At 43.8% G+C, this 25,196-nt stretch overlaps 2 protein-coding genes across 16 annotated transcripts in view; one reads left to right on the forward strand and one right to left on the reverse strand.

The window, feature by feature from the left end:
* Positions 1-21,763, forward strand: glb1l (galactosidase, beta 1-like). 15 transcript variants are annotated; one of them, XR_006025964.1, is made up of 20 exons: positions 7-268; positions 567-736; positions 974-1,124; positions 2,369-2,429; positions 4,010-4,104; positions 4,535-4,715; positions 5,376-5,434; positions 5,805-5,926; positions 6,380-6,420; positions 6,692-6,897; positions 6,958-7,011; positions 7,066-7,092; positions 7,126-7,725; positions 8,110-8,184; positions 8,406-8,495; positions 8,963-9,076; positions 10,491-10,622; positions 17,730-17,963; positions 20,161-20,427; positions 20,468-21,763. XR_006025964.1 is itself a non-coding variant. In XM_042075420.1 (17 exons), the coding sequence occupies exons 1-17, from the start codon at positions 200-202 to the stop codon at positions 20,362-20,364; spliced, it is 2,772 nt and encodes a 923-aa protein (XP_041931354.1). In that variant the 5' UTR covers positions 7-199; the 3' UTR covers positions 20,365-20,450. The 15 variants fall into 15 exon arrangements, 3 of the variants coding, with proteins under 3 accessions (XP_041931354.1, XP_041931399.1, XP_041931406.1); XR_006025962.1 differs by having other exon boundaries at positions 6,958-7,509; positions 7,591-7,725; XR_006025965.1 differs by having other exon boundaries at positions 6,958-7,476; positions 7,591-7,725.
* Positions 21,180-25,196, reverse strand: part of ankzf1 (ankyrin repeat and zinc finger peptidyl tRNA hydrolase 1) — a 21,502-nt gene continuing 17,485 nt past the window's right edge. The window contains 3 exon segments of the mRNA XM_042075751.1: positions 21,180-22,562; positions 23,883-23,953; positions 24,996-25,163. Of these exon segments, the coding sequence (XP_041931685.1) occupies positions 22,436-22,562; positions 23,883-23,953; positions 24,996-25,163 (366 nt within the window). The 3' untranslated portion in view covers positions 21,180-22,435.

The following is a 25,196-nucleotide window of genomic DNA, read 5'->3' on the forward strand; positions in this document are numbered from 1 at the left end:
GTGATTTTCAAAGCCGAAACACTTCATGACGATTAAAACAACGGGAAAAGGAGACCGCTTGTTACCGTCATGGGGTAATTTCAGTTACCAACCATAACAAGACGATTTTTAAATAGTGCATGTAATGGGCCGTTGTTGCGATTGTATTCATAATGACAAATTAATTAGTGAGTTCCAGTTCGTCTGCTAAATTAAAGTTATGAGTTCAAAAGTTGTTTTTGCTATCGTTTGCCTTACATCCGTCCACCTGGCAAGTGAGACCGTTGCTGTAAGTATCTGCTTTTAGTCTCAAGTACTTAAAAAATTCACATGTCCAGGGTTAGCAATGTTTTTTTTTTTTTTTGTCCAGCATGCTATGGTATGCTTTAGCTTTTGCAGTTTCAACATTTGGTGTTTTGGTCGGGTGCGTCTAGCCTACATGTGATAATGTATTTTTCAGATAAGCTACCTAACATTACAAGGAGTAACGTAACAGTAATATTACGTTTGGCTTGTATGCTATGTTGATGACAACTTGCTAGTTAGCTTACTTGCTCTGAAGAGACTTTTCCTATTTCTGGTGTCAGGCGTCAGAGTCACGCACTTTCTCCATTGACTACAAGAACAACTGCTTTATAAAAGATGGAAAGCCGTTCCAGTACGTCTCTGGAAGCATCCACTACTCTCGCATCCCACGGTACTACTGGAAGGATCGACTCCTCAAGATGTACATGGCTGGACTGAACGCCATTCAAGTGTAAGGGCATAGGTCAAGTGAATTGTATATGCCTTTGTGGCACAATGATTGCATTAGTCTAAAGTTATTACGAGATTATGTTTGAAAATGAGAAATGATGCATACACTATTTAATTTAAGTGTAGAATTGTCATGTTTATAGGTTTTAGTTATGACATGATTATGTTTTTCACAGGCATTGCAGACAGTGCGAGTCTGCACACAGGTATTACAGTGTGTGTTTTGTGTCTGCTGTAGCTACGTGCCCTGGAACTTCCACGAGCCAGTGCAGGGTGTGTACAACTTCGAAGGGGGTCGGGACCTGGAGCACTTCCTGGGCCTAGCCAATGAGACAGGCCTGCTGGTCATCCTGCGTCCCGGGCCGTACATCTGTGCCGAGTGGGAGATGGTGAGCAGTGCACTTCCTGTTTGTCTGCATTCCACTTCCTGTTTGTCTGCAGTCCACTTCCTGTTTGTTTGATCAGCTTCAGAACACCAGGGTCGTGGGATGTGACTGGTCCATTCCTGCTGGTCTCTTCCATTACCAGACAGCAAACACCTTTATTATTAGTGACTGATGATGAAGCAGAAGTCTTCTATCCATGTGGACTTCAACCCTTGATATTGTATTAATAGCTCATCTAAGTATACCATTACCTCAGGAGACAGGTAGGTGACTGAGCCGTGGAGCCAGCCAGTCCTGATTGATGTGGGGTCTGCGCCGGCCTGTTGCTGCCCGGATGCTTTTGCTACTGACGTGTGTTCGCCTGATGTATGTGCTACTGATGTATGAACCACTGGCGTACGTAGTCACTTCACGTCTTAGACACCGTTTACATGTGGTGTTAAAATATGCCTTGTGTGATTGGATTGCAAGTGGACAGCACTACAAGAAAATGACCACCAAGATGCCTTGTGATTTGATCACTCAACTCAGAGGTAGTTTGGGATACATTTGACCACCACATACCTTCAGTAGTGTAAACACTAATGCATACTCATGTGTCTCCCACAGGGAGACTTCTAGTGTAAGTGAAGTCAGTCACAATGTCTGAACACAGGAGGTCAGCAACATCTCTGGCTGTACACCTCAGACATGGTGTAAACAGCTGACCACTTGTGATCTGCTCGCCCAAGAGTTCCGTGTTTGGTGTAGCCTGCCTGTTAGAAAGATGCACACTCAGTCAGGGCCCAGGAACAGAACCACACTAGAACCAACCCTGTTTCAGCTCGTCCCACAGAAACTGCACACTGTCCTGGGCGTTGTGTCTACCAATGTGGTTTATACAGTATGGCCCTGAAGTGTAGTTTTCTATGAGCTCTGGGGTTAATAAGAGAGGAGGATGCTGCTGCGCTCATATCATGGGCATATCATGTGCTAGTGCCTCAGCTGGGTCGTTACAGATCGCTGCAGACTCGGCCTGAAACGACCTCTACCACAGGGCTCAATATTAACTTTTAAAAGTGGTTGCCAGCTTGGCAACCATGCAATCCATGGTTTTGGTTGCCACTTGTGATAATTTGGTAGCCAAGGGCAACCTGGCAACCATTAATGTGGAGCACTGCTCTACAGAGTCTACTCTTACTTTCACTTTCTCTCTCTCTCTCTCTCTCTCTCTCTCTCTCTCTCTCTTCCTCTCTGTCTCCCCTCAGGGTGGTCTGCCTGCGTGGTTACTGGAGAAGCCAAACATTATGCTGCGGACAGCTGATACAGGTATCATTTCTTCGATCTTCTCTACGCCCTCTCACGCTTCAGTGGATAAACTTGTGGTAAAAAAAATCACTAATCATGAAGGCATTAGGGCCTACACAATATGGAACATTGTACGTGGTACACAAATTATGATCTGTTAAGTGTTGGTGTAAACTATGATAACACATGATTACTTAAGGAGTTAAATAGAGATACGTTGAAATTGGAAACATTGGTGAACATTAATGGACATTTGCAAACAGTTTTCTATTTTCCTTTGAGTTCTCAGCTACGGACACTCCCTAACAGTTAAAGGAGGTAGTTCTCTACACTCACTAACAGTTTGAGGAGGTAGTTCTCTGCAAACATATTATGGAGCTGGAGGAAGGTTTAGCGTTGAAGTGTAATGTTTCCACATAATCACTCATTTAACTGTTCAGAGAAAACATTTTCGGCACAAACGTTTGCCAAATTTGAACGCACCTCTGCTCTTTAGCATGACATGCTACTGGTGTTGCAGATTACCTGCAGGCGGTAAGCAGCTGGTTTTGCTGAGTGAGTGTTACAGGCAGGTTTTTGCTGCTGGTGTTGCAAATTACCTGCAGGCGGTAAGCACCAAGCAGCTGGTTTTACAGCTGGTTTTGCTGAGTGAGTGTTAAAGCAGGTTGACGAGCCAAACAAATCAAAAGCCTGGCCGACACAGACGCCACCTATTCAGCTGCACTTCAGGCTATCAAGTCAAGCTGTGCTAACCTAAGACCATCGTGCGCTGTCCAATATTACAACTGTGCTATCGTGTTGGCCGACACCACCTATTCAGTCTGCGCCAACATAACCAGAAATCATCGCGCACTGTCCAAGAACTGCGCTATCGAGTTGGCCAACACAGAACACAGACACCGCCTATTCTAGCTGCGCTAACCAGAGACCATCGCGCGCCGTCCGCCAACCAGGTTGCATCTGGATGATGATCTGGACCTACAGTCAATGATCTGGAAAAACTTCAGATGGCAAAAAGATGGAAACTTGCGGCAAATTACATTATGATGAAGTAAACACCATTACTTAAACATCTTTGTAGTTCAATGTATTGCTTTGTTCAGGGTCTGATAGTCATATAAACATGCCATTGATGGTGTTAGATGGTATTGGTCATGATTACAAAAATAGTTATTACAACTGGTGATAACAGCACTAATATTGTTAGGTCAGCTAGATCGTAGCTTACTGTTAACATCACTGTAAATCAACCACCAAAAGTATTTCTGGGATAAAATATTGCAAAGCAATTTGGTCACTGTTATGCTCTTAGTTGTAACATAGTCTAAACGTTTGCATATCATATCAGAACATGAAATAATAACATTAGATGCCATACACTATTATTAGATAAGTAAACTTACTTACATCCAGCTGGATGGGTGGTGTCCTTTTTTGCTTAAGGTTTTGAATTGTTTGGCCTCCCATATTTTTGCTGCTGGTCTTGCAGATTACCTGTAGGTGGTGAGCAGCTGGTTTTGCAGCTGGTTTTGCTGAGTGAGTGTTAAAGCAGGTTTTTGCTGAGTGAGTGTTAAAGCAGGTTTTTGCTGCTGGTCTTGCAGATTACCTGCAGGCGGTAAGCAGCTGGTTTGCCATGCTGCTGCCCAGGATGGAGCGGTGGCTGTACAGCCAAGGGGGCAACATCATATCTGTGCAGGTAAACAACAAACAAACATATAAATAAATACATAAGTAAACAATCAAACAGGTAACCGGAAGGCGGAGCTTCAGAGAGATGGTGAAAAAGCATACATTGATGACTCAGTAGTTTCCCCATGTTAAGGGCACTTTGCCATACCTTCTTATCAACTATCTTTAAAGTATACTGACTGACTGGTATTTAGCAGACGCTTTTATCCAGAGAAACCAGTGGTCAGGTGGTGAGGTTACCTCTGCTCTGCGATGGCCACATATTATGGGTTGTATTAATGATGATCTAACGTACAAAAGATTATAAACACAGACCGAGATGGAATAAGCACTAACATCAAGCTGTAAGAACAACCAAACACGATCGCCTCCATCTGAAACTGAATAAGAGTGACGTTGCCTACTACGTTGCCTACATTTCCTGTGGGCTATCCCAGGTGGAGAACGAGTACGGAAGCTACTTCGCCTGCGACTACAACTACCTGCGCCACCTGCGCACACTCGTCCAGAACTTCCTGGGCGAGGACACGGTTCTCTTCACCACCGACGGGAACACGGACCGCGAGATGGTCTGCGGAACCCTGCAGGGCCTTTACGCCACCATTGACTTTGGCACTGGTGAGGAGGAACGAGACCGCAGGGCAAGGGTGTTTTGAACATGGCAGGCTTGTATAGTCTAGTCTCCTATTTGCAGATACTTAGATTATAAACAAACTCTCAGTTCACACTCTGTAACCATAAACTCAACAGGTTATAAGTATGGTTAGGGGTTGGGTTCGGTTGAGGTGATGTTCATTGTTAAGTAATTGCTCAACAATTTTAAAGACTGAACTTGAGTTTCAACTAACTAAATGTAAGGTCCCTGTTTAATTAAGGCCAGCAGTGTTTGGAGTCAGAGGGAGGGGGGTGTCTCCATATCAGAGATGTTCAATCTATGCCAGACATCTTTACAACACAAATCTCTTGCCAGTGTCAACACAAAGTTTGTGGTCTTTGGGACAGAAAGAGGTGTTGAGCAACTATAGTGGCTACTAAGAGATATATGGATAGAGAGTGTTAGTTCATCATTATAGAGAAATTAGCAATTAGCAATGGGAGTTGTTAATTAATTAAGTGTACATGAAAAGGGAGATTCTGATGAGGTAGCTAATGCTAGAACCGTGTACATGGAAAGGGAGATCCTGATAAGGTAGTTGATGCTAGACCGTGTACATGGAAAGGAAGATCCTGATGAGGTAGCTGATACCTTTTTAAAATATATTTTTTTTTTACATTCAGACACCAACATCAGCACTGCTTTCGATCGCCAGAGGAGGTTTGAACCCAGAGGGCCGTTGGTAAGTCCACTCATCATCCAACTCCAGCTGAGGTACCTATGCCAGCTGTGGCCGCTAGCCCACTGACCGCCTGTATGAAGACAACATGACAACATTGTTCCCTGTTCCCCTTCGCTCTACAAAATGTCTGTGCTGTGAGTTAGGTCAGAGATCAGAGGTGGGCAGTGGGTACTGTGATCTCATTGGCCCAGGGTACTCACCTTTGTCTTCAAACAAGACTCTGATTGGATGAAATGAAAACATGTGGTCTCTCCAGCCCCGCCCACCCTTAGATCTCGATTACAGTGAAGACTATCTGTCTAATTTACCATCTGCTGTGAGGAGTTTCTTACCTGTTGATTTCTCACCTGGCGGCATACCTGTCGTGCAGGTGAACTCTGAGTTCTACACAGGCTGGCTAGACCACTGGGGTGACCGGCACGCCTCCGTGGACGCGCAGAAGGTCAGCAAGATGCTGGGGGAGATGCTCGCCATGGGGGCCAACGTCAACATGTAAGTCACCCCAGAATGCTCACTACCTCCCCCAAATGTGATCGTGGACGTGCCCTAAACATCACCATCTCCCCAGGGTATGATTGTATAAGTCGCCCTGCAAGGTTTAACCTTACCCTTAACATATTTGTTTTACCTTTGATGCTAGACGTTAACCTGTAGTTCAAAATCTCTCTCCCTACTACATACCTGTCCACATCACCTAAAAACGTCCACAGCAGCCTGCATTTCAAATGTACACAGGAGTGTAGTGGGAGGTGGGAGATTTACCTATTATTACTACTACTACTACTACTACTACAACGAACCAAAGCAGCAAACACAAAATCACCAATAAAACCACCTTTGTGCGCAACAAGTAGGCCTTGGTAGCTAGTGCGTATGCCCTGTTGATGCTAATAGCTGATTGCTGCTCTGCTGGTTTAAGTGTAATATGCTGTGTTGTTTCTGCAGGTACATGTTTGAAGGAGGAACAAATTTTGGCTACTGGAACGGTAGTACCGTTGTTCTGTTTTCTTTCTGTCGACTACTTACTGAGAACTAGATTGCATTACAGTGGAAGCTCAAGTAGCTCATGTTTGATTTAGCTATTTCCTCTTTTTTGTAGTCTTTGTAATGTATGTCCACATAAAATATGTGTATAATAATAATAATAATAATAATAATAATAATAATAATAATAATAATAATAATAATAACCGTATAGCTGTAAACAGTATAAAAGTAAACATGTTTAAAACCCCTGTCTATCTGTGCTGCTGCAAGGTGCGGACCACGACTCCAGGTACCGCTCAGTGGTGACGAGTTACGACTACAACGCCCCTCTGAACGAAGCAGGAGACCCCACAGAGAAGCTACTGGTCATCAGAGACGTCATCAGTAAGGTAGATATCAGAGACGTTGACGTTGCCAGTAAGGTAGATATCGGAGACGTCATCAGTAAGGTAGATATCGGAAACGTCGTCAGTAAGGTAGATATTGGAGACGTCATCAGTAAGGTAGATATCGGAGACGTTGACGTTGCCAGTAAGGTAGATATCGGAGACGTCATCAGTAAGGTAGATATCGGAGACGTCATCAGTAAGGTAGATATCGGAGACGTTGCCAGTAAGGTAAATATCGGAGACGTTGTCAGTAAGGTAGATATCAGAGACGTCATCAGTAAGGTAGATATCGGAGACGTTGACGTTGCCAGTAAGGTAGATATCGGAGACGTCATCAGTAAGGTAGATATTGGAGACGTTGCCAGTAAGGTAAATATCGGAGACGTTGTCAGTAAGGTAGTTATTGGAGACGTTGCCAGTAAGGTAGATATCGGAGACGTCATCAGTAAGGTAGATATCGGAAACGTCGTCAGTAAGGTAGATATTGGAGACGTCGTCAGTAAAGTAGATATCGGAGACGTCATCAGTAAGGTAGATATCGGAGACGTCATCAGTAAGGTAGATATCGGAAACGTCGTCAGTAAGGTAGATATCGGAAACGTCGTCAGTAAGGTAGATATTGGAGACGTCGTCAGTAAGATAGATATCGGAGACGTCATCAGTAAGGTAGATATCGGAGACATTGACGTTGCCAGTAAGGTAGATATCGGAGACGTTGCCAGTAAGGTAAATATCGGAGACGTTGTCAGTAAGGTAGTTATTGGAGACGTTGCCAGTAAGGTAGATATCGGAGACGTCATCAGTAAGGTAGATATCGGAAACGTCGTCAGTAAGGTAGATATTGGAGACGTCGTCAGTAAAGTAGATATCGGAGACGTCGCCAGTAAGGTAGATATCAGAGACGTCATCAGTAAGATAGATATCGGAGACGTTGCCAGTAAGGTAGATATCGGAGACGTCGTCAGTAAGGTAGTTATTGGAGACGTTGCCAGTAAGGTAGATATCGGAGACGTCATCAGTAAGGTAGATATCGGAGACGTCATCAGTAAGGTAGATATCGGAAACGTCATCGGTAAGGTAGGTGAGTACTGTTGGACTACTGATGAGGTAGCTGATGCTAGACTGTGTACATGGAAAGGGAGATCCTGATGAGGTAGCTGATGCTAGACCGCAGCCTGAAGCTTATCTGCCTATTTACTGCCCTGAATTTCCCCTTTCCCTGAATTTCCCCTTGGGGATCTTCTATCTATCTATCTATCTATCTATCTATCTATCTATTGGTTCTTTGTCGTTTCCCAGTTTCGGAAGGTCCCTGAAGGTCCCATGCCTCCAGCCACGCCCAAGATGGAGTACGGCTTTGTGACGCTTCAGAGGGTGTGTCTATTTTCACATTTGTAAGATCTTGGACTTGGACATCAGCCTGTGCCTAGACGTTTTGATGGCCAAATGAATTCCCATAATTCCTTAAAATGTTCTCTCCAGCGCGGCCCATGTGTTTGTAGTTGTTGATGATGTTGTTGTTGTTGTTGTTGTTGTTGTTGTTGTTGTTGTTGTTGTCGGGTTTTATTGTGTATGTATTTGTTGGACATTGTCAGGTGGGCAACACCAGTGGCCTGCTGGACGTCTTGACCCCTCAGGGCCCTGTGCAGTCCCACCAACCCCTCACCTTCGAGGAGATCAAACACGTGAGCGACATCCACCAGTAGACCAACCACACTACCCAATATTTACCACTACACTACTAAATGACCGATACCTAACCATAACCCTGCTTAAACTTCTCATATTTAGCCATGTTAATGCTGAGTCATGCCACTGAAGACCTTACCTCCCTGACCATTATTTTAGTCAGTATTAGCCAATTTAATACTTAAATAGATATGCCTTAAATTGACTGTTCAGGACAGGACTGCAATATGAATACTGTACCTTGTTAATTAATTAAAAGTAATTAATTTGTCCTTATTATGACCGTTTGCATATGTTTGTGGTATTCTGTATTCTATTTAGTCTAATACTGGTATCTTTAGGCTATTTGAATTTACTATAAACTGTTAATTTTAATGTAATGTTTATTGATGTCGTAAGTGGCTTTGGACAAAAGCATCTGCTCAATACCATTAAACATAAACATAATGCTGTTTCCCTCTAGCTTTATGGATTTGTGCTGTATCGAACCAAGCTGCCGAGGAGCATTCCAGACGGCCAACCTCTCATCTCGCCTCTGAATGGCATCCACGACCGCGCTTACGTCTCCGTCAACGGGGTACACCGCTTTTACCCTTGGCTTGTAGTAATGGCTGGATATTGTGTTTAATCCTTGGCTTGTAGTAATGGCTGGATATTGTGTTTAATCCTTGGCTTGTAGTAATGGCTGGATATTGTGTTTAATCCTTGGCTTGTAGCAATGGCTTTTATCCTTGGGTTGTAGTAATGGCTGGTTGATATTGTGTTTTAGTTATAGCCTTGATCAGTGGCTTTCAGGGTGGAGAAAGTGGACCATATCTTAGAAGAAGTTAATGCTGCACTGACTACAATCAGGGGTCACTGAGAAACAAATTCCAAAGAGATAATCAAGCCCAGTAAATAGTGAGATGATAATCAAGCACATGTAACGGATGCCAGCTAGCTTAGCTGTGCTTGTGGAACGTTGGTAAACCTCACTCCCCGACGACGCCTCAAGAGTGCTGCTGGCATGCGAGCCAGTAGCCTGGGCTATTGGCTCAATTGTTAGCGCGCTCGCCTCCCGATCCGAGGTGCTGCTGTTCGCGGGTTCGCTGTTCACAACACAACGTTACACACAGTAAATAGTGAGATGATAATCCAGCTCATTAAATAGTGAGATGATAATCCAGCTCATTAAATAGTGAGATGATAATCAAGCCCAGTTAATAGTGCCATGATAATCCAGCTCATTAAATAGTGAGATGATAATCAAGCCCAGTTAATAGTGCCATGATAATCCAGCTCATTAAATAGTGAGATGATAATCAAGCCCAGTTAATAGTGCCATGATAATCCAGCTCATTAAATAGTGAGATGATAATCAAGCCCAGTTAATAGTGCCATGATAATCCAGCTCATTAAATAGTGAGATGATAATCAAGCCCAGTTAATAGTGCCATGATAATCCAGCTCATTAAATAGTGACATGATAATCAAGCCCAGTAAATAATAAGATGATTTGTCAATCCTGTGCATGACCCTGTTCTATGATGTGCACTCACAGGATTCCCTGATATTATCTTTGGTTTTCAGTTAAGGATCTATGAGTAATAATAGAACTTTTCCTGATGTCTATTTATTCATCATGATTCATTGATGTTGTACCAGTTGCCCTAGTAATTATGTTGCACTAGCTGATAATGTATAAGTTGATGTACAAGACCTAGCGTATGCTGCACTAGTTGATGTTGCACCTGTATTGTGTTAGATTGGTACATTAGTGCACTGGTTGCTGTTTGTGGCTTTGATTCTCAGGGAGCAAACTAAGTGATGTGTGCGTAGGTACCATGTGCCACAGTGTAGCTCTGCTCAGTGACCGGGCTGGGTCAGTTCTGTTCCTCAGTGATCGTTAACACGGGTCCGGGCTGGGTCGGTTCTGTTCCTCAGGGGCTGGGTCGTTCTGTTCCTCAGTGACTGTTGACATGGGTCTGGGCTGTGTCGGTTCTGTTTGTCAGGTGTACCAGGGCCTGCTGCAGCGAGACACGGAGCTGGTCATGAACGTGACTGGTCAGGAGGGAGACCTGCTGGACGTCCTGGTGGAGAACATGGGGCGGGTCAACTTCGGCAGCAAGATCCACGACAACAAGGCACGTCTCTCACTCTCTGTCTCTCCCTTTCTGAAGCTTTGTCATGGAGCATTCTCAGTCTCTCTCACCCTCTCTCCCTGAATCTCTGCCATTGGTCATCCTTTTTCTCTTTCTCTGTATCTCTCTCCCTCCCTCTCTCTCTGTCACTGGTCATCTGTTTTCTCTCTCTCTCTCTCTCTCTCTCTCTCTCTCTCTCTCTCTCTCTCTCTCTCTCTCTCTCTCTCTCTCTAGTCATCCTCTCTCTCTAGTCATCCTCTCTCTCTGTCTCTCTCTCTCTCTCTCTCTCTCTAGTCATCCTCTCTCTCTCGTCATCCTCTCTCTCTCTCTCTCTCTCTCTAGTCATCCTCTCTCTCTCTCTCTAGTCATCCTCTCTCTCTAGTCATCCTCTCTCTCTGTCTCTCTCTCTCTCTCTCTCTCTCTAGTCATCCTCTCTCTCTCGTCATCCTCTCTCTCTCTCTCTCTCTCTCTCTCTCTCTCTCTCTCTCTCTCTCTCTCTCTCTCTCTCTAGTCATCCTCTCTCTCTAGTCATCCTCTCTCTCTAGTCATCCTCTCTCTCTCGTCATCCTCTCTCTCTCTCTCTCTCTCTCTCTCTCTCTCTCTCTCTCTCTCTCTCTCTCTCTCTCTCTCTCTCTCTCTCTCTCTCTCTCTCTCTCAATTCAATTCAATTCAATTCAATTCAAGAATGCTTTATTGGCATGACAAGCTCACTTATATTGCCAAAGCAGTTATACAATAAATCTGAACACATACATGTCAGTAGATTTTCATAGGAATAAAATAAATAGGTAAAATAAAGTAAAATGTAGTGTATGATGCAGTGTGTGTGTTTGTGTGTGTGTGTGTGTGTGTGTGTGTGTGTGTGCGCGCGCGTGTGTGCGCACCTGTCTGTGTGTGTATTTATTTGGTGATATAGGTCACTCATTGTCCCTCAGATTGTGGCATGTTGATACATATTGGGCAGCAAGATATGCTTTATCTCCTTCTCCTAATAATATCTTTAATTTTGATATGTCATTAAGTTAATTAAAATTAGGAATTTCTGAGTTAAATTTGTTGAAGAAAAGGTTTCCTGTTTGATTGAAGGATGTACATTGTAGGAGGAAGTGCATCTCTGTCTCGACCTCACCTGTCATGTAGTAACCACATATTCTGTGTTCTTTTGGTTGCCATGATTTTCTGAGTCTTCCTTTTTCGATTTCCAATTTGTGGTCACTTAGCCTGTATTTGGTTAGGGTCAGTCTCTGTTTTCTATCTCTGACAGTATTAAGATATTCTGCTATTTTATATTCTCGGTTTAGGGACAGATAGCATTGTAATCTACTTTGAATTTTAGTTTCTTCTTTGCAATATTCCAAATAGGCTACTTTACATTGTTTCATAATTTGGTTTACTCTGATTGGTTTTTGGAAAACAGTGTTGTTGTGAGACTGATCAGAGTGGGTGTGTGGTAAGGCAGTTAGTCTCTGCAACAACTGGTGCTGATTCTGGGTTCAGCTCTTGGGTTTGGAGAGCTTTAGAATGAAGGGTGTCTTGTGGGCTGGATTTAAGGTGATTCAGAAAATTGAGTGCTCTTTTGTTGATGTTAATGATTAGTGGGTATCTACCTAATTCAGCTCTACATGCATTTGTTGGTGTTTTTCTCTGTACTTGTAGAATGTGTCTGCAGAACTCAGCATGTAGGGATTCTATTGTGTGTTTGTCCCAGTGAGTATAGCTATGATGACTGAGTGGACCCCATACTTCACTACCATACAGCGCAATGGGCTGGATGACACTATCAAATATTTTAAGCCAGATTTTAATTGGAATTTGGAGATTATAAAATGTTCTTTTAATTGCATTTAGGGCTCTTCGAGCTTTTTCCTTTAGTGCATTCACTGCCTTATTAAAACTCCCTGATGCTGTCATTGTTATACCTAGGTAGGTATAACTCATGGTGTGGGGGATGATAGAATTGTTTATTTTAAATTGGTGTTTGTTTTCTTGGCATTTGGGGCGTTTTTGGAAAATCATTACATTTGTTTTGTCTAGGTTTATCTCTAGGGCCCAGGTCTTACAGTACTTTTCTACTATGTCTAACTGTAGTTGTAGACCTTTTTCAGTAGCAGACAGTAGAACCAAGTCATCAGCAAAAAATAGAGACTTCACCTCTCTATCTAGGAGGGAGAGGTCAGGACCGGGACATTGCTCTAACTGGATAGCACGTTTGTTTATATATATATATTAAATAACATCGGACTTAAATTACAGCCCTGACGGACACCTCTCCCTTGGGTGAAGTATTGGGTTATTTTTTTTTTTCAATTTTAACAGCACATCTGTTATTTAAATACATGGTTTTAATTAGGTCATACACTTTACCCCCTATCCCACAATTTAGTAGTCTAAAATAGAGCCCTTCATGCCAAATAGAATCAAACGCCTTTTTAAAATCAATGAAACAAGCAAATATCTTGCCATTTTTTGTTTGGTGAACATGTTTATTAATTAAGGTGTGGAGCGTATAAACATGATCGGTGGTACGGTGTTTTGGAAGGAAGCCAATTTGATTTTTGCTTAGAATGGAATGTGTATCAAGAAAATCTGCTATTCTCTTGTTTAAGATACTGCAGAACAGCTTTCCCAGGCAACTGCTGACACATATGCCACGATAATTAGAGGGGTTTGATTTGTCCCCTTTTTTGTGGATGGGGGAAATCAGGCCGTTACACCACATGTCAGGAAAATGTCCTGACCGTAATATGATGTTGAACAATTTCAACACTGCACCCTGCATCTCTGGGGTGCTGCATTTAAGCATTTCATTTTTAATGCTATCTGGACCACAAGCTTTCCTTGGCCGTAGAGCATTTGTCTGGGTGGTTAATTCTTCCCAAGTAATTGGAAAGTCAAGGGGGTTTTGGTTGTTTTTAATTTTTTCTTCTAATGATTGGAGTTTTTCTTTTATTAAATGTTGATCTGAATTGAGGTCATTAATTGGTATGTTTTTGTATAAATCTTCAAAGTGTGCTTTCCAGATGTTGCCATTTTGGATGGGTAATGCTTCTCGTTCTTTTGTGTTGAAATTGTTCCACATATCCCAGAACTGATTTTCATTAATGGCTTTCTCAATATCTTCAAGTTGCTTTTGGCTGTAGTTTTGTTTTTTGTTCCGAATTGTATGTTTATATTTGTTTAGAATTTCATTGTAATGAATACGTAAGGCTGCGTTGTTTGGTTGACGATGTTTTTCATTTGCTATTTTTCTCAGGTCTTTTCTGATGGTCTTGCATTCTTGATCATACCATTTGTCAGATTTTTTTCTTTTTAAAGGCTTCCGTTTTTGCCTTATGAGGTCAGCTTTGATAGCTGCTTTATGAAATATCATGTTGATATCGTTTACGGCCTTGTTTACACCATTACTTGCAAGGTTATATTTGTTTTGATCATATGTTGATATGTCATTTATCAGATCAGGTGAGTTCAAGGCCATAATGAACTTGTCTCTACTGTCTGGGGCCCATCTGTAAGTGGGATGTGAATCACATAGATTACAAGGTTCACTTTTCGTGTTGCTCTTTTGACCTGAGAGGTTAAAGAACACATTGATCTGACTGTGGTCTGAAAGGGGAGATTGCTCTCTGACAGTGAATGCACTGATAGTGGAGAGGTCCATGTCAGTGATTGCATAGTCTACTACACTGGATCCAAGAGCTGAGGAGTATGTGTATCTCCCTAAAGAGTCCCCTCTGAGCCTACTGTACCATTAACTATGTACAGGCCTGTGGCTCGACAGAGTTGCACTATCTCCCTGCCACTTTGGTTTATTTCAGAGTCAAGGTTGTTCCGGTGGGGGATGGTTGGTGTGGTAAACAGGGGAAACTGGCCAAATACATGGTTGTTTCCCTGTGGGTCAACAATATCAGGTTCAGTTCCTGTTCGTCCATTTAGATCTCCAATTAGAATTATGTTTCCCTGGGCCTGAAAATAGGCAATTGCTGAATGAAGGGTTTCAAAAATGTCCTCTTCAAAATATGGGGAGTCTACTGGGGGTATATAGATGGCACAGAGGTATATGCTCTTATCAGTTATGCCCAGTGTTTGATCTAATCTTAACCAAATGTGTGATTTACACTGTTTTATTGGTAATATCTGATGGCAAAGATTTTCTTTATACCACACCAAGATACCTCCCGATGTTCTGCCCTTGCGTATATTTTTTAACTTTATCGAGGGCACCATGACTTCATTATATCCTGGGGGACAGTGAGTGAATGTATCGTTTTTACACCATGTTTCTGTCAATATAATTATATCAACATTTTTGATAGAGTTTATGAATTCAGAGCTTCCACTCTTCAACTCAAAAGTTGAAGAGCGAAGGCCCTGAATATTCCAACAACTTATATGAAATGAACGCATTTGAAAACAAACAAAATGGACTTGTATAGTTTGACACATGAAAATAACTCCAACTATCTACATTTATAGTAGTAATAGGAATTTCATAAAGCTTTAAGCTAATAGTAAAGAAGAATATTATGTTTTGTAATAAATAATAACGTTTTTTTTTTTTTTTTAAATAAATGAAGATATGTAACTTATATGATATGTTAAGTTAATAAAAATAAAATAAAAAATAAAAATGTTACAAATGTTACTCATCTACTAGGAATATTCATCAGTGTTACTACACAGATATTACGTTTTTTTTTTTTTATTATTTATTTTTTTTTATAATATATTATTAGTTATGTTACTTAAAATATAAAGGTTTCTTAGCTTAACAGAAGTCGGGTGCACAGGGTGTGCAGCATCTCCCTGATCTCTCCCAGCTCAGATGTTGCAACAGGAGCTGTAATGGCAGTAGGCCGGGCAGCAACAGTATGGCTCCGCTGCTGTGGGTGAAGAGGGAGGCAAGAGGCAGCTACCGCAGCAAAGTTCTGTTGCTGAGGGTGGGGAGGGGGGCAAGGGGCAGCTACCGGAGCATAGTTCTGTTGCTGAGGGTGGGGAGGGGGGCAAGGGGCAGGTGCTGCTGCATATCTCTGCTGCTGTGGGTGGGTAGGGGATGGGGAAGGTGGCCTCCTCTGGTTTGGCCTCACGTTGATGGGGTGGTGGGCCATTAATGGGTCTGGGGTCCAGATTGAACCATTGTTTTTCCTTATGGTAGGATGGATAATCCTAGGGTGGTGATGGGGAGGAGGATGCCTGGGATGGTGTATATGGCTCCTATCAGAGGAGGGTGTAGCAGGACTACGCCCCAGGGCCGTGTCCTTCAGAGATTTTGCAAAAATCTTTATCCTCTCCTTGTGTAGATGGAGTCCATCATAGAGGTCCCAGGTGCCAAGGGTTGGATGGAGAGCCACATGGACATTGGGCAGGCTGGCACATCCTCTTCTGATCTCCATGTTAATTTCATGGATGACATGAGGTGGGGTGTCTGTCCTAGGCAGTAGGGTGGAGATCACAATCCGGGTGTCAGGGAACTCCCTACTGGCCTGCTCCGCCATCCTGTTCATTGCTCCAGCAGTGTCCCTTTGGAGTTTATGCAGGTCGTTTGTTCCTGTGTGGATCACCAGACATTCAGGGTTGTTGAGTGTCTCCTTTCTCAGCAGCTTCATTGCCTGCGCTGTGGTGTTGCAGCGTTTAGACAACACTCTCTTTCTGGGAAAAAGCTTGTTTGTGTCCAGGAATTTCCCATTTGAGTCAGTCAGCAGGACCACTTGTGGGCCTTGCTCCTCAGACCGCATGGAGGGAAGCTGGGATGGGTAGAGCTGACTGTTGGTAGGTGACTGTGCAGATGTTTCAGGAGTCGGGTCAGGAGGTGCCAGAGTGTTGCTGGGCTGGGTGCAGAGGAGAGAAGGTGAGGCTGAGACGTGGCAGGGGTCTGCAATACTGGAAGGGAGAGTCTGTGTCTCTGTGCTTGTCATTTTTGGCATTGACAAGAGATCCGTCAGGCGTTGGATTTGCCTGGTGAGATTCTTCTCTCTTCTCAGCATCCTCCTTCACTTTTGCCAACTGAGCACGGAGCACACTGTTCTGCTGTTTGAGTGTCTCTAGACTTATGCTGAAGTCAGATGCCTGGACTCTGTGGTCTTTCTTGAGCTGTTGGAGTTCCATTTTGAGCAGCTGCATAGTGTTGTCTGGGAAGTCAGACAGCCTGGCCTGGGTCTGCTCTTTGAATTCAGCGAAGTCCATTTCCAGCAGGGCCATACTCTCTTTTAGCCGGTTGGTAAGGCTTGCAGGTGTGGGAGGAGCAGAGATAGACAGGTTATCCGCTGGACTCTCATTTTCTTCATTGTCAGAGGTGACATACACTTTCTTAGTGTTAACCTCAGCTTTCAAAACTGGGAACAGCTCTTCAAAGGACTCCAGGTTGGCTTCATTACCTTGGATCAACACTTTTCCTTTTGTGTAGTATGTGATGGTAAGCAGAGGGTCATCCTTGTCCAGATGTTCATCTTTGCAGATCTTTAATCTGCCTCCTGAACCAATGCCCTCACTGAATACATATGGATAATGGTTGCATAGGGTATCTTTCCAGATGTAAATGGACGGGGTGAAGAAAATTATGTTGTTCTTCTTTCTTCCTCCTTTCTGCTGAGCGTAGTCAGTGAAGAGGACCTCTGGATTTTCATGTAGTGTCTTCACCTTGTGTTTCTCCCTGGCTGTTCCACTTTTGCATTTAGCTGGGTATTCAATTTCCCTGCTCTTTTCTCTAAGAGCTGTGCTCTTTTTTGCTGTCTGTTGGGTGTTTTCCATCATCAGAATCCTTTTCTGTTAGCTTCTTCAGTTAGCTATTTTAAGGCAGTTTCTCCTTTGGAATGTTGGCAACAATGGCAGTTGATGATTAGCCTTTGATGGCTATATAGATGTTTTGATTTGAGAAATATGATAATACTCTCCTTTTTAAGATATTTCCTCTTCAATTGTTGGTTATTATTGTTGTCACCTCTTCTTTAGAGTCTTTTCTGGATGTTTGTTGAGGGTTATTTTTCAAAGTGTCCAACTTTTTTAGTCCATATTTTGAGATGATTTCAGGAGCTCATTTTTGATGCAGCTTTTCCTTGGAATTAGAACTTAGCCTCTCCAACTCTCTCTCTCTCTCTCTCTCTCTCTCCAACACAGGGCATCCTGGGTGAGCTCATCCTGGGAAGGAACGTGCTCACCGATTGGCTGATCTTCCCTCTGGACATCGACGGCGCCATCTCTAGCGGTTGGCCCCACACGGTGCTCCGAGGCTGGCCCCATCCCCCAGAGACGGGGCCGGGCGATGGGACGGGACCCACCGTCTACATGGGCACTCTGCCGCCGAATGGCCTGGCTTGGGACACCTACCTCAAACTCACCGGCTGGACCAAGGTACACACACACACACACACACACACACAGGCACACACAGGCACACACGCACTAGTAAATGTAACCACCTTAGGGTACGTTCAGACTAAGCGTCTTTTTTGCAGCTGCCGCCGTCCGTTTTACATTATAACCCTATGGAGTAGGCCGTGTTTTCAAAAAAAGTCGTCGGCTTCTTTTAAAATGTGACCGCAACTGTCTTTTTCTGCAGCTCAGAAGTTGAGAAATATTCAATTTCTAGCGGAAAAACGCCATACGTCATGCTGTCTTTTTTACAGCTGACCAATCACAAGCGGATTACCGAGACCTGTGGTTTTCCATGACAGCAAGTAAAAAATGGAGAAGGTGACAGAACACCGATCGAGAGACTCGTTTTAGTGTCTGAGCATAGGGAATTGTTTGACATGAGTTCAGAACTTTACCATAACATACCAAAAGCAATAGCCAACCCCAATTTTTTCTTCCGCGATATTTTGTGTGGATACATCGCAAAAAAAAAAAACGCTTCCGGCTGCTTTTTGGAACAAGAACGCTGGCAGATTTTTTTCCAAACTGAAAAAGTGGTCTGCATAACTTCTTTTGTCAGAAAAAGACGCTAAGTCTGAACGTACCCTTAGATGTTTATAAAAATATAAGGAGTTGTTGTGTGAATGATGAGAGTGCAGGAAATGCCTTTCCCGGATGAGGGAAGTTTTGACTTGCGTGTGTTGTCCCTTATGAGGCTGATTTGTAAATAAGCATTTTGGCTTGTGTGTATTGTCACGTATGAGGCTGATTTCATACGTGACAATGAGCTGAGCTCCAGCATTTATTGACCATATTTGGTAGCCTGGCCCTGGATAAACCCAGACAACTCTGTGATCGCATTTCAATTTGCTCTGCAGATCCATCAGGCCATCTTCCAATTCACCCAGGAACCAATCACAGCCGCTTATTTAGCATGGGGCGGGCTTTAAATGATGACAGACAGAGCAGTACAGTTAGCAGCGCTGTGGAAATGTGATATGACCGTATCCAAACCAATGTATTTTGTTGATCTCAACTTCCCTATACACTGGAGGGCCTAATCCCATTTCTTCCTATCTATTTCATGCATTGTTTAGTCAGACCGGTGTATCCCTGGGCCCCTTTCTATGTATCAACTGTCTTGCTCAACCCTGTCTTTTTACCATGCAAAGCGCTTTGGGTCAACTCCTGTTGTATTTCAATGTGCTATAAATAAAAGTGACTTGACTTGAAGTGACATCTGGAGAGCTTCCTCCCTCTCTCTGGGTAGACAGCAGATGGATCATAAAGTCACAAGTGAACTCGTGTTGTGTGTGTGAGGTTCAGATGACTTTAGGTCCTCCGTGACAATTTGGTCATTTCCTCATTTTAACTTCATCTTTGTCCTGCTGCTTGTCTGAAATAATTTTTGGAGTCTTTAGTTAGATACTTACAGTGACTGCTTCTGTTTGATCTGGCTCTGATCTGGCTCTCATCTGGCCCACGCCTGGCCCATCGGTACTGGAGCTGCAGCAGGGACAGGTGCTCTCTAGGGGCTTCATAAACTACTCCGCTATTCAAATCGCTAGTTTGTGCTGTAGGCAGAACTAGCCCCAAAGCCTTTTTAGGCAAGTCCCGTCCACTCTGTGGCCATTTTGCGAAGCAGTTTGGGCAGTCATCGGGCAGCTATTTTCCTATTCAAGTAAATAGGGAGGCAAACAGGAAGGGGCGGGATATGTGTAGACAACGGCCATATGACGGTAAGGCATTACAAACTAACCCCATGAATTTCTATGGAGGATTCTTTGAGTGCTGTCTCTTAGTCGTGGACAGCATGGTTAAATGGGCTAGACGTTGCTATGTGTGGAAGTACGTCATTGGAAATGACACCTGTTCCACTGTGACGTGGGGTGTGTACAGCTGGACTAAAGAACACCTCTGCTGTGGATACAACATCTAAAGGTGGAACACGCGCTGCTAACAGCTAGCACTAGCAGTAATGTTAACACCAGTGCTGAACAACAATCAGGAAAAACTAGTGTGACTCTTGCTGCTATCTGATAACTCTAACTTCTCGCTCTCTCTCTGTGCGCGCGCGTGTGTGTGTGTGTGTGTGTGTGTGTGTGTGTGTGTGTGTGTGTGTGTGTGTGTGTGTGTGTGTGTGTGTGTGTGTGTGTGTGTGTGTGTGTGTGTGTGTGTGCGCACGCGTCCTCAGGGTCAGGTGTGGATTAACGGGGTGAATCTGGGCCGGTACTGGCCCACGCGTGGTCCGCAGCAGACGCTGTACGTGCCGGGGCCGCTGCTTAGCCAGTCCCGACCCAACAACATCACAGTGCTGGAGCTGGAGGCGGCACCTGCCCACCCGCGAGTGCTCTTCATGGACCGCCCGCAACTCAACACCACACCTGGGAAACCATGACACACACACACACACACACCGACCGCCCGCAACTCAACACCACACCTGGGAAACCATGACCAGACACACACACACACACACACACACACACACACACACACACACACACACACACACACACACACAAAACAGACAAACTTTACGTGGACCGCCCGCAACTCAACACCACTGAGTGGAATCATACACACACACTCTTTATACACACACACAATCTTTATTCACACACACACTCTTTTCATGGACCACTCACAACTTGCCATAGAGGTGCCATGGCTACAATGCCATAAAGGTCAAACACACACACACACACACTTTGCTGCTGCTGCACAACTGATCATTCAGCATGTTTGCTTCCCTACCTGACTGGAGGTAGAGGGAGAAATTCAACCCCAAACTCTCCACCTTCCCCAGATCTTAGCCAATCACCACCTTCCCCAGATCTTAGCCAATCATCACCGTGCACATCTGCCAAAACTGTGCCCACACATGAAGCTAAAGATTAGACTAAATGCCATATAAGTATTCTAGTGAAGTGCTTTATTAATGAAGGGAGCGTGTGATGTGATCTCATTGCAATGTCATGACATCTCACCCAACGTAATGCAGAGTCGACAGACTGGACAACTACACTGAAGTCCTGCAGTAACAGTCTGGACAATCAGGACTAGCACTCAAGCCAAATTAGCTTGATGTCAGGTTAAGTAAATGAACTGGTAAGATCATGCAATCCCTATTTGAGGTCCTGTTATATAACTGCTGATCAGCTGATCAAACTGCAAACTTGTTTTCTGATTCACACACACACACAGAGTCAATTGAGGATTCTGCGCTCAATAATTAATTTATTTTTGGTTATTTTTTCATCTCTCTGTAGCAAATCCATCCAGACACATTTCAAGCAGCTTTATACAATTCATGTAAACATTGTAAAAGACCAAGGGGGTTTATCTCTCAAAGCAGCATCTGTGGGCACCCCAGACTAGAGGACGCTCTTAAGCGTGTACACGCTGGGATTGACCAAGGCTGCTTTATGAGAGACCCCTCAGAGGTAAACCGTAAGTCACTGGTTGATTCATGTTATGTGGCACTATACATCTCAACAACCACCACGGAGTCTTATCACCGTGTCTCAACATTGTGGTTGAAAGAGACCCTGGCTGGGAAATATACAAATGGACAACACCAAATTGTAAGGAGTATGGTGAGGTATGGAGACACACGTCAGGCTGATGTGCCAGGAACTCTCACTGAGATACAGGAAGTGTCATCGTTCTGGAACTCTGCTGTTCAACTGTTGTGATCATGAACATGATGTTTGCTGTGCTTCTCCTCATTTCATATACAAGATTTTGTAAATATGTTGTTCATTTGAGATAGAATTAAACCGATTTTTGAATAAGTTCCTTTCTGTGTGAAACTGTTCATTTCAATAAAATATGACAATGACACGACAGACCTGAGACGTCAGGAAAAAGTTAAGACATTGAGGCTTAGCAATACACACAAACATGCAAACTACAGCTGGTATCTGTCCAGACAGTATCTGAACGTCATAGTGGTCGGCACGTGATAGTGTAGGACCTGACACTCTGGATTGTCTGTTTTTTTAAAGTCTTCACTGGGTCTGCAGTCAGTCCTGGCAGCTGGAGGATGAGGATGACCATCATCAGTCCTGCTGTAGCGGCGGTGAGCGTATTCACAGACAGAAGGCTGTTGAAGGTGTTTAAGTGTCTGTAGGTGAGCTGGTTGGAAGGCTGTTGACGTCAGCACAGGAGACATGAGGGCGGCCAGTAGACAGGACCGGGTCAACTGAGTGTGACCAAGATGACTGGAGAGGTGGAGAAGGAGTTTATGGCAGTCCTACAGGTATCTGTGAAATGTGCTGGATTAAGAGTGGCAGTTCAGTCTGCTCCTTTATTAAAAGACTCACTCACTCACTCACAGAGATGTCTCCAGTCCAGAGGACTCTTGAGATTCATCCAGTTGTAGAGCGTACAGGATCATATCACTTCTGTGACTCAGTTTGAGAGTCATTGGTTAGGTGAGGGGTCAGAGGTCAGGAGGTTAAAGGTCATGGCTTCCCTGTGGGGTTGTTGGCTTTGCGGTGCGCCTGGACGCAGCACGGGGAGCAGAAGGAGAAGTCCAGGTACTGGAAGGGCACCTTGCCCTGCAGAGACTCCCCACACATCCAGCACCGCCTGGGTCAAAACACACACCACACGCAGACCAGCACACACACAACAAACACAGTTAGCACACACACACTCACAACACTTTACAACACACACACAAACAATACACTCAGACTCAATAAGAAGTGAATCAACATGAACAAATATATCCCACTTACTGTCTAAATACATTAAAACTACTCAGTCTCTGTAGTCACTCTTTGCAGCCAAGTACAAAAGATTAATGCTTTAAAACCTTGGGTATGTCAGGAACATAGTTTTCAAGTCCAACTGGATTTGAGAGACGCAGTGTAGTAATGCACGCACATCTATATATTTCAACAGGTGCCAGATACTGGTAAAACAATGCGAAGCAACACAGTGATGTACTTGACGTAGACCTGTGGGGTGTACCACGAATCTCGATTAGTGGGTTAGCGAGGTATGTTGCGCTCAAAGCCAGGGTATGCTGTGACACGAAAGTGGATCTGTTTTAGTGTCGCTATATCACCATGGTATCTTATGCGGTCAACCAAACCTGGTCGGGAGGAGGTTATGTGCTAAGTTATAGCTCAAATCGTGTAATCTACCGCCCACTGACCAATCAATTGTCTTAAAAACAAAGTTCTCTCACGTGTAGGATTCTGTCATATATCTTACAGGTGGAGCTCCGCCTCTACTAACATTTTGGATCTCGAATGCGCTTTAATAGTGCTGTGCGTGCAAATATCCCACTATGGACGTGCATACCATACAACAACTGATGGCAATTGATTTATTTGATGTTATAGGTTAGACACAAAAAATGACCGCAGTGTAGATTAAGCTATCGCTCATGAATGCAGAAGTAATTGTTTTTAAATAGAGGCGGTCTTGTGCGTCTCCACGTTACACGATTGGCCAAAGTCATCCCAACACCGAGAACGCGCACAGATCTGAACTGAAAGCCTAGTTTGACAAATATATCACATAACTGCAATTGTAGTATCACTTAACGTATACCCCTGAGTCAAGGCTTTGTCAAGCCTCGATATGTCTACATAGCCTAGATATGTCTAACGTGCTTCGTAGTATACCCCACTGAGCGGTCGAAATGTTGTACAGATTAAACTGCACTGTGTGCGGATCTCTTTTCTCTTGTTTAACTGGATTTGAAAAACATGTGTCTTCCCCATCGGTAGGATGGTGTCTGTCTCTACAGAATACAGATAAATGTTGCGTATGGTGAGTGGTGCTCAGGGTGGTGAGGGCACTGATTGGCTATGGTGAGTGGCGCTCAGGGTGGTGAGGGCACTGATTGGCTATGGTGAGTGGTGCTCAGGGTGGTGAGGGCACTGATTGGCTCACTTGACGTTGCTGATGGGGGCACCAGTGGAGGCCATCTGCTCTGCCAGCCGCTTCTCCGCTGCCAACGCCCGCTGTGACATCACAGGACAAGAAATCAGATAATCAGGTCATCAAAGTTGTCCCTCACTCTTATTTTTTTAAAAACACTGTCAACGGCATTTTTCTGCAGCTCAAAGTGTCTTTCTAAAATTGAGAAAAGATCAACTTCTCAGACAAAAGCGCCCTACGTCACAGGATTTTTTGACAGCTGACCAATCACAAGCTGAGTAATGTGGCGTTTGTATCCAGTAGAAGTGAAGAAACATATTACGATCGACTTTGAGCATGACAACGTGAGACTTTAACTCCTTAAATGAATATGGTAATACAGTTTAACTGGACGTGGAGGGACGAAAACTAGCATGTTAGCCATCATTAACTCGTGAGTAGCACACGTTGTTAGGGCAGTAAAACTGCCTCAACTGCTTTATAATGTCAGTGGTTTTTCAAGTCAAAAGAGTGCCCTGGCCAACTCTGAACACAGCCTAAAGTCTAAATCCTGGCTCTGAGAGGGTGAGCTCAGGTCTGGTTACCCAGAATCCTTAGTCAAAGTCAAAGTCAAAGTCAAAGTCAGCTTTATTGTCAATTTCTTCACATGTTCCAGACATACAAAGAGATCGAAATTACGTTTCTCACTATCCCACGGTGAAGACAAGACATATTTTTCCAATTTAAGTCCACAGACAAACATAACATTCAAGTAAACAAAAAAAGTAAGTAAATAAGTAAAATAAGAGGGCACATATAATAATGAAAAAATAAGAGCAGCAAAATTTGGTTGAAATTGTGCATAGACAGTCAATAAAATACTAGTGCAAAGTCAGGCCAATAAAAGGCTTGGGTAGTTCTGTTTGACCTAAGTAATAAAAGAAAGTGGCATAGTGGTGCAAGTTATGTAAGAGCAGCAGAAGTGTTGTGTTTTCAGGACAACAACACCAAGTTGTAAAGTGTACAAGTGTACAAGTGTGCAAGTGTGCAAGTGGAGTAGTGCATTGAGGGTGGAGGGGGGAGAGGAGGGAGAGAGCTGGACTTAGCGAGTGGTGTGTGTGTGTGTGTGTGTGTGTGTGTGGTTACCTTCTCTCGATCGCTCAGGGACGCAAAACGCTTCTTCTCCTCTTTCTCCATCTCTTCTTTTCTCTTCACCTCCCTCTGTTCTTTCTCTCGCTGTTTCTTGGCCATCTTCAGGGCCTTCTTCTTCTCAGCCTTCTTGGCCTCGATCTCGGCCGTCAGAGGCCCTGGCACCTAACACACACACACACACACACACACACACAG

Source organism: Alosa sapidissima, chromosome 2, assembly GCF_018492685.1.
Source record: "Alosa sapidissima isolate fAloSap1 chromosome 2, fAloSap1.pri, whole genome shotgun sequence".
NCBI lineage: Eukaryota > Metazoa > Chordata > Actinopteri > Clupeiformes > Clupeidae > Alosa > Alosa sapidissima.

Excerpts from the sequence above, each read along its gene's own strand:
- glb1l (XM_042075420.1), top strand. The coding sequence starts at position 200 with ATGAGTTCAAAAGTTGTTTTTGCTATCGTTTGCCTTACATCCGTCCAC. Across the intron at positions 10,623-17,729 it reads GCAAGATCCACGACAACAAG|GGCATCCTGGGTGAGCTCAT; the intron begins GCACGTCTCTCA and ends TCTCCAACACAG. Across the intron at positions 17,964-20,160 it reads AACTCACCGGCTGGACCAAG|GGTCAGGTGTGGATTAACGG; the intron begins GTACACACACAC and ends ACGCGTCCTCAG.